Source organism: Sander lucioperca, chromosome 4 (assembly GCF_008315115.2).
Source record: "Sander lucioperca isolate FBNREF2018 chromosome 4, SLUC_FBN_1.2, whole genome shotgun sequence".
NCBI classification, from domain to species: Eukaryota; Metazoa; Chordata; class Actinopteri; order Perciformes; family Percidae; genus Sander; species Sander lucioperca.
The window spans coordinates 7,311,942-7,325,607 of NC_050176.1; the positions used below are offsets into that span (position 1 = coordinate 7,311,942).

At 40.4% G+C, this 13,666-nt stretch overlaps 2 protein-coding genes across 3 annotated transcripts in view; one reads left to right on the forward strand and one right to left on the reverse strand.

Moving 5' to 3' along the window:
* The window catches only part of stx8 (syntaxin 8), a 45,520-nt gene extending 39,956 nt beyond the window's left edge, over positions 1-5,564 (forward strand). The window contains exon 8 of the mRNA XM_031289040.2: positions 4,734-5,564. Coding sequence (XP_031144900.1) covers positions 4,734-4,798 — 65 coding nt within the window. The 3' untranslated portion in view covers positions 4,799-5,564. The remainder of the gene's footprint in view (positions 1-4,733) is intronic.
* A 248-nt stretch (positions 5,565-5,812) lies between these two features.
* The window catches only part of ntn1a (netrin 1a), a 59,579-nt gene continuing 51,725 nt past the window's right edge, over positions 5,813-13,666 (reverse strand). For both annotated transcript variants that reach the window (XM_031289039.2, XM_031289038.2), the window contains one exon: positions 5,813-9,119. In XM_031289039.2, the coding sequence (XP_031144899.1) occupies positions 8,791-9,119 (329 nt within the window). In that variant the 3' untranslated portion in view covers positions 5,813-8,790. The remainder of the gene's footprint in view (positions 9,120-13,666) is intronic.

A 13,666-nucleotide genomic window follows, 5' to 3' on the forward strand; every position in this document is an offset into this window, starting at 1 on the left:
GGGTTTCAGTGAGAACAATTTAGTTGTCGTTACCGTGCTTACATCACAAAATTACCCCGTGGCGCATTAGGTTTCATCTACCAGCGGACTCTCTGACCTTTTAATCTCATGTATATTACCTCAACAAGGTAATTTATTGGCAGACCAGTGCAGTAATTTGTATGGCTGCAGGAAAATATTTAAAAAATATTATCAAAGAATATTTTTTACCCTTGCTATCGGCTCTATGGATTGCAAGGTCAGTTTGTCTGTCCTCCACTTGGTCCAGACTGAAGTATCTCTCAACAACTATTGAATGGATTCCCATGAAATTTGATTCATATATTCATGGTGCCCAGAGGATGAATCTTGATTACTTTGGCGATCTCCTGTCTTTTTCTCTCGCACCACCATCTGGTCAAAGTAGCCCTGTGAAATATCCTAAAGTTTACAAGATGGATTTGCACAAAATGGTGGTTTTGAAAAGGATGAATCCTACTGATTCTGGTGACCCCCTGGCTCTGTCTCTAGCGGCAACATGAGGTTGAACAATTATTGGTTTTAAATTTAGAACAGACATTCATGTCCCCCTTAGTATAAATTGTAATCACCTGGTGATCCCCTGACTTTTCATCTAGCGCCATCATCAGGTCAAAATTTCAAAGTACCTTCAAAACCAAAAAAAAATTCCATCAGCCTCAGCTGTACTTTAGTTTAGTCTTGATTAGCAAATGTTAGCATTCTAACATGATAAACTAAGATGGTGACCACGATAAACATTGTGTCAGCTTAACATCAGTGTTGGCATTTTCATTGTGACGGTGTTAGCATGCTGTTGTTAGCATAAAGCGCAACCGCTGTGCTTAAGTGCAGCGTTACAGAGCAGGTAGCTTGGCTTTAGCCTCTAAAGGTCGTGACACACTAACCCGATAATTGGCCGTCAGACAGTCTGGCGAGGTCAGTGACTCGAGTCTGTTCGGTGTGTTCCGTGCCGTCGTCCATTGGAGGGGCCATCGGCCATCATTTTGGCTGATTTGACATGTTGAATCGGAAGGCGGGCACTGCCGGCAGTCGGACTCAAATGACCAATCTGATTGGTAGAGTGCTAACCCGGAAACGAGGAGCGGGATGAGCGTGACTAGAGTCTCTCAAAATCTGACAACAATTTTTTAAACTGACCGTTGTCGATCTGAAATGAAGACAGATTCAGCAACTGCATGGCCTATTTCTCGCTTAAAATGTTTTCAGAAACACGTTTCGGTGAACTATTTTAGTAAAATATGAGATCGTATTCTGAACAAGCCGCCATGACAGCCTGGCTTTGAATTTCCGGAGAAACCAGACCCACATGACGCTTTCGTCCAATCAGCTGCCGGTTTTCATTTTTGAGAGACCATACAGATTAGCGCCGCCTGGAGACGTATTACGTCTTGTCGCTTTGGTGTGTTCCGAGGCACTTTTTTGACCAACTCGGGGAGACTGATCAGTCCGACTGCCTTTTCTGCCGAGGGTCGGCTGTCTGGTCTGTGTGTCACGACCTTATGTCTAGTTGGGTTCGTACTAATGCTCACACTATGTCTGCTGTTGTATTAGAAATAATAAAGAAATGCATACGTTTAACATGTGTATGTAATACTTAATTTTTTTGTCTGTGAGAAAAATTATGACTAACCTTGTTAACGTAAAAAGTTGTCCTTTTTTCTTTAAAGGTCATCTGCGCCTTTTGTGGTGAGAAAAGATCTTTGAACCATAAGCAAGGGGCACGGAGGGAGTAGTGAGGGAGGTTCGGGGGTTGTCTCGGTCTGTCCAAGGCTCTCACCAATTATTCCTTTTTCTCTGTGATTTGTCTTACTGATGCGTCTGAAAATTGCTCAGATGGGATGAACCCAGACTCTGGCCTCCAAAGCTCCTGGGTGGTCAGTCTATCAGCAGACACCAACTATCTCCCTCAGCATCAGTGTCACACCAGAGCCCTAATCTATTTGGCAAGCAAACGCCATTGTTGTCATTAGTCTCTGGAGGGCCTCTTGGGGGTCAGGAGTAGCTTGTTTAGTTACTGAGGCAGACAGGGCTGGCCCTAGAGGAACATGAGGGTGAGGGTCAGTGTGGGTGTCTAATGTGGCTTCATGACTGACTGTTATATGACATTAGAGGTTGTGAGAGCCTTGCTCCACACTAACATATGCGTATGTTATACAGCCCAGCCTTTATTGCCATTGTTGCTATGGTGTTATCACATGGAGTTGCTGACAGATGTTGGACCAGGCTGAATGAAATTCTGATGTCTGAATCTAATGTGGACTGGGTGTTGCGGCGGTATCGTTTACACCCAAACAATGATAATTGCTGGGAATTTGTGTGTGTGTGTTTTTGCTTTAAGAATGAGGCTTTTAAAGACCCATCACAAAATCTATTTGAACGTGTGTTTCTACTTTGACATTTATATTATGCTCACATGTGTAAGTTATCAGGAGGAGAGGTCCTGTGTAGACCAGTGATAACTTGCAACGTGCATATCCCATGGACCTATACATGAACACCTTACCCTCAAACAGAATAGAAACACACTGGGCTCAACTAATTCACTGTACCCAGACAAAGAGACTATTAGCCATAAATACCTAAAAGAAACAAAAGAATGACACAATGAGTCAAAGACATCTGGACCCCTTGCAGGCATACCCCGTATCCTGGCAAAGAAACCAGCATCAGCCTTACATTTCATCAGACCACCACACCACCACTACCACCGCAAGCAATTAGTTCAGCATGGCTTATATCTTGCCCTGTCTCTTTCCCTGTGGGAAAGACAACCAATTAGGCCGTGCAGGGGAACGCAGGAGGAGAGAGCCAAAAGAATGAGAGAAATGTTAACCCAAAGTGAAAGGCTGGGGAAAATACCAGCCGCATGCTAAATAACAATGGACAGCTTGAGTCAGTGAGGGGACTGTCAGACCAGCCAGAGATGCAGTTGTTTGAAATCTTCCCTCCTGTGCCACTCTAGAAGGAGCGAGATGGGGGAAATAGTGGCTGACCGCACCCTTGGAGAATGTTCTCCATATCTTATGTGTGTGTGGTATAGGTCACAGAATATATATATATATATATATATATATATATATATATATACTGAGTGATAGACCACCACATCCTAAAGGCATTCAAGTGTTTATGATGCGCATATAAGCCACCCACCACCACTTCTCTCTTACAGTATATCCCCTAAAATACTTGCTGAGCTGTATAAATATATATATAATATATTAAACCTGACCTGAATGTCTACCTAATATAAGTGACCAACCACTCTTTAAATTACTAATACTGTTATCATCATGATAGATGTACCAAAGATTTTCTCAGGTTGAGTTTCCATAGCCACTTATTGTTTTGCATTGAGTTATAGTCCAACCAATACTGGATGTTTTAGGCCAATACAGATGTTGATATTTAGGAGTTGAAAAACATCTGGTTTCAATATATCAGCTGATATTAATTTCCTTAAAGAAAAACATTTTTGAAAAGGATCCCTTAAATTTGGTGATTGTTCCAAGATATGGACTGAGCCAACACTTTACAAACTTATAAAAACTTGATAGTGCTCTCTTTTGGAAACACTATTCTAAATCTTTGGCATTTCTGTTCCACAATTACTTGTTACTGAACAATACTACTGAGATACTGAAATATCTGCGATAAACTTATATTGGCCAAAATACCGTAGGTACGATTTATTGGTTAGCCTCTAGCTTCACTTCACCAAGTTGGTAACATTCATTCAAATTTGATTAAGTTCCCAAAAGACGTTTTTTTTTTCTTGGGTGGTGACTATAATAAAAAGTGTAATATTTTCAGGTCCTGCGGGTAAAGCACTTTAATGAAGTGTGAGTGAGCTTTTGCACATTTTTTTCTGCTTCCATGGTATCAGTGAAAAACAATGATTATCCTCTCAAGGCAGAATCAGAAACATATGCCTATCACAGTGTGCAATATGTGGCAATAAAGCTTTTGTGGCCGTTGAACGCATGTAAATTGCATTAAGTCATCAAGAGAAAAATGGTGATGTGCTGTGAGGGCATAAGCACTTGGGACTTGCGTTAGATCAAGGATTTTGAAAATTAGTGGTGAGGTATGCAGGCTTCTTACCTCTTCCAAGTGTATTCCCTTGTGTCTACTGCATCCCCCTCCTTCTCTGGGAGTCTGCCTGAAATCAGGTTTGGAGTTCCTCAACGGCTCGACATTTGAATGTTCAACATTAAAGTTAGAGGGAATTTGTTGAACCCCCAAAGGTTTTATCACAAAGCTGTACAGCAAAGTAAATATAAGACAAAACACTTTTTTATTAAATAGTGACCTCATTTAGTCAGACTGTCTAACCACTTAGTACCTAGTCTTCCCCAGGTGACAGATTTATTTATTTATTTATTGTAAACAGCTAGGCAATGTAGTTTTTAGCAAATGTCACTGAGAAGTAAGTAGTGTATTTGTTCGGGACTATTTTGCGCTGCGGATTAATACACATTCTGTCCAGTGAGTATTTACAGAGTATTTACAGAGACAACAATGCAGGACTGTGGCACGGATGAGTAAGCTGTATCAGGCTATGGATGGATATAGTATACTTTGTTAGCAGGATCAATTCATTGTTTGTTTTAGTCTTTTCATGGAATTTGTTGACAATTAAAAACAAGTTGGCACAACTGGTTTTGCCTTTGCCATCTGATTACCTTTTTCTCTCACTTTTCCTCCTTCAGGGATGCTGGTGGTGATCGTACTGCTTCTTATAGCCATCATAGTCGTCGCCGTGTGGCCTGTGTAGCAGACGAGGACAGCAGTGATCATGGACCTGTGCTCAACGACTACTACAATGACACTTTGGTGCAGAATACCAGCTTGAAACCTTTGCATCTGCAGTGCACACATGTACAGTCATTTAAACACTTTCTCACACAGATTTTATTTTGTTACTCTTTATCTTCATGTTGAGACAAAAGTCACTGGTGGCTGCCCAACCAAGCCAATGTGAAATAAAGACTTAAGTCCTATAGCAGCACACTTACATTTTTCTATACAGTAAATCGTTGGTTGGTTGAAAGACATTAGTAACCCTGCTTTTTCTATAGAATGTTGCTACAATGTAAATTGTCCTCTGTACCAGTTGTTCAAGTGGATATTAAAGTGACAATGTATCAAATAGTTAAATTATTTGGAGGTTTGTAAGCCTTTAAAAAAAAAAAAAAAAAAAAAAAATTGTAGCTTGGACTGTGGCAAATGTTGACCCAACAGTAGGACCTCCCGCAGGTAGCAGGAGCTTTCCTTTCATAAGTCTGTTTGTGGTCTGGGCTGAGGCTCACACTGGGCACTGTAATTCTGCAAGCTTTGCAATATTCACACTCCCTTATATTTACCCATGCGTTACTGTAGCAGCTGTAATGTTATCATTTGTCTTGGGATTTTATAACGTTTATAGAATAGCTCTCAGCCAAAACAAACAGCTCGGCTGTGTAACTAACATGGCTGCTTTCCTTCCTTGTAAATCAATTCCGCTTGTAATTTCTAATAAATGACATTTCCAGTTACTAGTCCCTGGACCCCTGTCTGTCTGCGTTAATGCTCAGGGTTTACTCTGTAGGATTGCAGTTGTGTAACATATTTAGCTGGAAACACTAGTATCACCATTTTTCCATAGCGAAATCTGCATAATATTGTTTTGTCTACCGTACATGTTACGAAGTGGCAACCAGTAAATGGAGAAAGGCGGACTATATTCCTTAGTGTTAACTTAGCAACTAAATAATTAAAATGTAATGATTCAAATCAACAGAGGCAAATTGTTTTCAATGTAACAAGTTTATTTCAACTGAAAATCTGAATTTAGTTCTACCAAGTTGGTGTGTTCAGTAGTTATTATGTATTTCTTTAATGGCAATGATCTAAACAACCACAAACAAGTTAAAAAAAAATAGTTGAAAAAGACAATAAAATCCACAATGTCTTGTGTCATTAAATATATTCATCATATATAATAACCATAATATATTAGTACGCATTGTAAAACAACATTGCAAAAAAAGTCTTGGCAATGGTGACAACTAAACAACATTTACAATTCATAGTATGAACACAAAGCAATGCTTTGACAGGTGTGTGTGTGTAGCATTTCATCAGGAAGCTTGTCAAACCATCGTTCAGGAGACGGATGTAAAATTTACAGCATGGGACTACAGAGACTAGACAGGTGTGATACAGATTACATTGTGCCAAACAGAAAAAAAACATTGACACGTAATGATATGTTGTAGGATTAACAATGATAGCAGGGACGTGTAAATATACTGTGTGTGAGTATGTCATCATCAGTAGAGCATCAGGATGGACTGACATCACAATCATTGGATTGATTGTACATTAAAAAAGAAAAGAAAAACAACTCAAATGTAAATACCGAGAAGTACTTCAGCAAACAATGTCATCTGTTCTTTTTATCTTACAGTCGAACCCAGGTGATTTTGATTTCTCATAGTTTTAAAAGCCTGTCTTATTGGTCATCATCTAGAAGCCATTTCAGTCCAATCAGAAAATTCCTGAACAAATGAGTAATTTTCTGAGAGAGAGTGGAATCAGAAATGACCATTTTTAAACAGATGACGTAGAGAGTTCATTAGATTAAAACCACGTCTTGAAAAGAGTCGTGCTGTGGGGCAGATTAAAAGGTGCTAAATGTGATTTTGTGAAACAACAAATACTGGCAACTTCAAACATGTTGCTCACAGTGTTTTGGGATGGACTAAAAAGGAACTTCCGTTTTATGATACATCAGACACACTGCAGGCTTTTACAAACCAGAGTTGTGTTTTTACCACGCATTCCTTAGAGAAATCCAAACCAAACTGCATACAAATAAATGAGCAATGTGGTTTGAATCAAGCAGCGTCAAGTGATTGCAATTCACCCCGTTTCTCCCTGTGCAAGTGTTGAAGTGAAGAGAATTAATGTGACAGTTCAATGGGACACTGTGGCTTCTGACTGGTTGCACAGTGAATGTACAGTCATGCATTGTGTTTGCAAAAGAGTGTGTGTGTGGACTGTAAAGGTATTTATCTCAAATCTCATAGTACTGTAGGAATTATTCTAGATGAAAACAAGCCAGTGTGAGGTGGATTTCAAAAATACTTTTAAGTAATGGTTGAGCACTTTTTTCAAGGTGCAGTTTGCGCTGAAGTTTAATTTTTTTCTGCGCTAGGATTCCTTTCTGCGCTACATGAGGTAAGGACATTGTCTTCTTTTCAGATTCCTTTTCAGATTTAGTGGTCGGTAGCTATCCACATTGCAGTATCTTCCTTTGTCTTATTCATACATATTTAAAAGATAAATTCTGACACATTGTCGAAAGTATTTTTCATGAGCTGATGCAAAGGAGTACATTTAAAATCATACAAACATCTGCATTGTTGCACTGGTGACATACTATATGCAGGTCTTTGTCAGTATCCTCTTAAGAACATGCAGTACTTGCAGCTGCACAGCAATAATGCTGCATCCACTTTGTAAAATGATTGGAACCCTAACCGTATACTGGGTAACTTTCACAGTATTAATCATTTTGTGGTAAAAGTAAATATTGTCACTAAAATGTTGATGTTAATAAATTAAAACAAAATAGAACATTTGACATTTTATTTTGTAGCCACTCCAGAACCCATATTCATTATTATGTTTTTCCATTAGCTTTACTGCCATCCGACTGTAAAAAATGATTACCACCAAAGAACAATTCCTGATTTTGTGAATATTTTAATAATGTTTTTATAACAATGTGTCTGGCCGCTGGTCCTTTGTTAAACTCCTGCTGGAGTTGTGAAATAAATAAAATCTCAATTACTGTAAGTACTAAAAGTGAAATCAGTGATTTTAAATGCACGCTGTCCTCTCAAAAAAAAGGTGTAATTTTAATATTAGTACCATGAGCAGCATCAGTTAGTGAATTGAACATTACAGTCTCAAATAAGATGCGTTCACATGCAGGCTTGTACAAATTCTGAACCACCAACATGTAACTAATGAAATGTAAGGAGGCAAATAGGGGAGTAATAATCAAGATTTATCAGGTCAACAATTCTTTTATCAATACTGTAAAAAAGTAGCACTACAGATTTCTTGTTTTCTTGAGTTGCAGAAATACCTGAATTTGTACAACAGGGGAAAGATATGGCAGCTCATTAACAGCTAAATGTATTATGCATTTTTGTGGCTTGCAAACAATAGTATTTATGGCACAATTCTTAATGGAGGAAATATTATTGCCTGAATCAGATCAGTGAAGACTTTTGATGAAACAAGCTTGCTTATTAGCTACAAATACAACAAGAAAACCATGCAGAGGCAAACTTGCAGTGGTAATTAAGTGGCTTTTTCTGTCATTTTTGCACCAGCAGAAAATATCCATAAAATTGAACCATAAAATATAATGATTTCATACTAAGATAAAGAAAACAAACACAAATAACTTTATATGCTGGTAATAGGTGCAAATTCGGCAAATCCACAAGAGAGACAAATCTCAAAGTAAAATAAAACATAAAACCAAATCTGCAAGGTGAGCTTCAACAAAAGTTCACTACAAAAACAAATCATCCTAAATAATTCACTTCATGCTTCTACACAAAAAAAGCAGCGACATAAACAGTCTCTTTTCTGTCCGTGGTCCTCTGTCTGCCTCTCTTTCACCATTTTTTTTTTTCTTAAAATCACTCGCTCAGCTTTTCTCTTGAATTCCTCCCCCTCTCCGGCATCCTCTCCATCTTTTTCCGCCTATGGCTTCTTGCACTTGCCTTTCTTCTCGCGCTGCTGGAACTTTCTGAGCCTACGTGCCCACGTGTCCCTCCACTGGATAACCAGGCTGCCTTTGTCTGCTACCACTCCGCCCTGGCCGGGGGAGTCCTCGTCATTCCCCAGCAGAAGGTACTTTTTCCCAGGCTTGATCTTGGGACACTTGCAGGCCACGTCTTTGGTGCGGACCCACAGGAACTGGTCCCCACGGCGGATGCGGCTCTCGCCCTGCTTGTAGACAGAGATGATGTTGACGGTGAACTTCCACCACTCGCCAGCTTTGTCTGCCTTCAGGATGTGCACCTGGACAGCTGCAGAGTGAAGTCGGGGGGACAAAAGAGACACCAGGTTATCGCTTTGGCCTAATGTGAGATTTCTTATATTCAGCTGTAAAGGTTACTGCCTCCACTAACAGTCTGTGGATGCTGGTGGCTTTGTGAGGCTAGGCTAGGCTGGAAAAGAGGTCCTTTTAGCTAAATACTAACATCAGCATGCTAACATGCTTACAATAACAACTTTAACATGCTAATGTTTAGAAGATATAATGTTTACCATTTTCACCATCTTAGTTTTAGTAATTAGCATAAATATTAACAGTGGTGGCCAATGTCATTAGTTCTGTATTTGGTCATATATCGAAGTATTTGAAAAAAATCTATTTCTTTACCTCATGGTGGCGCTAGACTAAAAGTCAGAGAACCACCAGAGTTATTACAACTCATCCTGAGGGGGACTTTAATATGTGAACAATGTGTGTGTGTTTTTTTGAAAGCTCTGATCAAAATCTAACCCTTTATTTACTGAACTCTACTGTGTTTTGTTCACCTAAGCCTGCTTGTGTCCTCTTCTTTACCACAGCCAGGCTCTAAGTGTGAAAGCACAGAAACACCTTGGTATACCTTTGTGAACGGGCACCCACGATCCCAATAAACTATAAAGAAATACGGTTTCTATCCCCAGTGGAAAAGGCTGGTCTATGGTCCAGCTATGATATACAGCCCCACGTGCATTATGTCCATTACTACTGACAGAGCAGCATGATTTGTAATGTGATTAGGAGGCAAGGTAGGGCTATTAGAGACACGAGCTGGAAAGACACTTAGTGATATCACATGATGAACCGGTATAGCCCTCAGAGATGGGGAGGGAAAGAGAGGGCTGCCTCTCATAGATCATAACCCAGTATGTATCAATATGTATTATATTGACCAGATCTCTATTAAGTTCCATTATACTTCTCCTGTACTTATGGGACAGCTTATGAAATGAACCACCGTGTTACAGGGTCACTGGTTTCTCCTTCAGTGTTGAGCTAATGGAGCTGAACATCATGGCAGTATTAGGAGATATATCCTGTACATGTTGGATCACCGCCGAGGGGTCACACTTTATGAATGGCAAAGAGCTAAAACTGGCTCTAAAACTTCCTAACTTTGTAAACTGAGAACACATATGTTTCTAGATTACACTTCTATTGTAGTTTCCAATACTACATCCAGTGTCAATTCAAAATCTGCTGAAGGATCCTGCAGAGGACTTGAGATGTGTGAGATTCACTTCTTTTAAAAGCAGTATTATATTTTAGTCGTTAAAAGTTTGTGTGTGCACTATGCTTTCTGTATATTTTGTAAAGCCCATCTGTGTAGGGAAAGTGCTATATATATATATATATATATATATATATATATATATATATATATATACTGTATGAAGTCTGCCTTGCCTAGGTTTTACAATTACAGTGTAAATGTGGGTTTCTTTGAATGATATCCTCAACATTCTTCAACATAGAAATAAGGGAGTCTCCTGGATTAGAAAACAAACCTAAAGGTTAATGTTATGGCCACCAGTTTTAATTATTTCAACTTTGTTCCTGAGAAATCATGTTGTGTTTAGAAGATGGATACCGTCAGGTACCGTCAGGTACCGTCAGGTCCCGTTGTGCCGGGTCGGGTTCGGACAGATATTTAGAAATGATGTTCGGGTTCGGGTCGGGCTCGGTCACATCAGCGCGATGAGGAATTGAACATTTAAAATTTAAAACAGCTTATTATGTTTCACTTGATGCAAAGGTTCGTTTTTGTGATTAAAATAAATTAAAAATATTACCCTAACATCCGTCTTCCTGTGTGCGGAAATTTGTTTATGTAGCTGTGACAACGAAACATGTGCGCTGATGCGCTCATCTGTTGACATTTCCGAATGCCTTTCTACAGTTGCTTAATAAAAGCGGGCTTTCCACACAAACAAACGTACATGTGTCATTAGTATGAGAAAAAAATGAGATTTTAACTGTGTCGGGCTCGGACATAAATATCTTAATGCCTGTCGGGCTCAAGTCGGGTTCGGTTACTGCTCTGTTGGACGCGGGCCGGGCTCGGACAGAAAAATACGGCCCGATCCGCTCTCTAGTTGTGTTCGTCAGTTTTTCAAGGTGGACAGCTACACTACCCATGAGCAATTGCAGCAGCAGATAGTTTTGTCAGTTTTCTCAACAGCATAATATTTAGTGTCCGGTGGCCACCACCAGCAGTGCACATAACATCCTTTTAGCTCTGTGATTGGATATATTTTTTTAAGCAAAATGAACCTTGGGAAGCTTGTACCTTTGATTTCCAAGAACCAAGTATTTTCTAACCCAGTTGTTCATCCTTTGTACTGATGATTCAACTGGGAACATTTTACGTCCATCCAAGCTGTAGAAGAGCCCCAACTGTGAGTCGCATTGTCAATGTAGAAAATTAATGGGACTTTTACTTCTGGAACCAGGGGCCCCTGAAATACCTCCTCCCACTTTGCAACTCTCTTGAGCTGTCATTTGCTATGCACTCTTATCTTGTCTTCACATTTTGTATGTCATTTTCACCCCAATTGTACTGTATGTCCCCTGAGGCCCCGTGTCAACAGGGACTCAGTGGGTTATCTAGTGCGACCTGGTGACGTCGGCACCACCTTGCACCACCAGGTGCTCTTCTCTCTGTTTGTGTTTAGTCAACAATCACTGTACGCTGAGATGCCTGGAGTAGTTATATCCAGGCTTTTTCTGACATCAGACATGTTCACCCCCTCCCTACACCCTGCTCCCTCCTGTGATTCTTTATTTGCGTCTGTATGTCGACCACAGAAGCTTGTAGCATCGTTTTCCTACGCAGCATGGAGCCCCGCTCCCCTGCTGATCTTTTTAAAACAGTCCAAGCTATGGCTCTCTCAATTTATCCTGTAGATTTACATTGTGTTTGACTTTTCATCCGCTTTGCTGAGCTTGTGTGTGGTAAATACTGTACAGGGATCTTGTTCTGGTCTGTTATGAATCTTGAATGCTCTTGCAAGCTAAGCATTGATATGACAAGAAGCTTAATGGTTCTTGTTTACATCGGCAGCACAAAGCCCCCCTGGTGAAGGCAAGGCGAGGAGAAAGTGGATTACACAGAAGATGATGTAGCATTTTAAACTAATAGGGGACAGGTGGATTTAATAAAAAATTATCTTTAAAAACCTACAAACGTTCGAAGGGATGAACATACTGTAGTAATCAGCTAGGACTAATTAATTATCTGTTGTTCTTTTATATATGAATACATTAAATCGCTGTGTGTTTATAATTACTGTCCATGTCTGTCCATCACACAATGAGAAGAACCCTTCCCTACTGTTTTATTCTTTATTTATTTCATTCTTCTAAAAGTTTGTCTCTTGTCTCAAGAGCCTTTCCTCTTTTCTGCCGTTATGCTCTGCTTCGATCTCTGCCTCCCCACATACAAATATCCTGCATCTACCCTCAGAAACATTGGTGCAAAAGAGGAACTTCCATTTGTATTCACTTGGTATTATCTCAACCCTCAGTACCAGCAGATCCCCTACACTTCACACACACACACACACACACACACACACACACACACACACACACACACACACACACACACACACACACACACACACACACACACACACACACTCAACACATGCCAAATCAGTTGGGAGGCTCTGCTGGCTTCACTCTTGGGAGATGTACATACGTGAGGGAACTCTGTAACTGTTGAGTGATAGTTTCTCCAGCAGGACATCCTGATGTCTCTTTTTACCTCTATACCTCTACACCTCTACACCGCTCCACCCTTGAATGCTGTTACCATTCAGGTGTAACGTAAATATTCTGTATGTTATCTATTTCTGTAGATTTAAACTAAACATTGAACCTGATATTGAAAGGTTAACAACATTGCTTTTCGGCATGCATGAATGGATACATATTTCAGAGGCGAGGCTCTTCTCACAACATCAGCGGCTAGGCAGGCATTGGTGGAAGAGGAGGTGTCTATAAGCTGACCCCCTAACTCCTCCAAATCCCCACAGAACAAAGCCTAGGACTGTCTGTCAAGCTGCTGAGGTATGCTGCAGGATGCCGCTGCTTGGTTGACCGGTTCAGCAGCCTGACTTCAATCAGGGGAGGGGACAGAGGGAGGGGAAGAGGGGAGAGGTCATACGTCTTATCCACACCTTGAATGGCGTGGCGGACGGACGGTCACAGGAATGCAGCGAGAATTGCATCGGTTGTTGGTTGTGGGGGAAGTGGGCTGCCTTAATGAGGATCTTAGAGAGCACCCACTGTCCCCACACACACACACACACACACACACACACACACACACAACACACACACGCACACACACCTCTACCTAATTTTTTATCCTGCCCTTTCTCTCCTTCTGTTTGTCTGCTTCTCTCTTCCTCCTTGAAGTTCTGCTGTCTTTATTTGATCCTTTGTCTCTGTCCTCAGAAAGCTGGAGTAAGCCATCAGTGAAATGCCTCCCCTGTAAACTATAGCAGCTCCCTAGCAACGTGCTGGGCTGGTAGT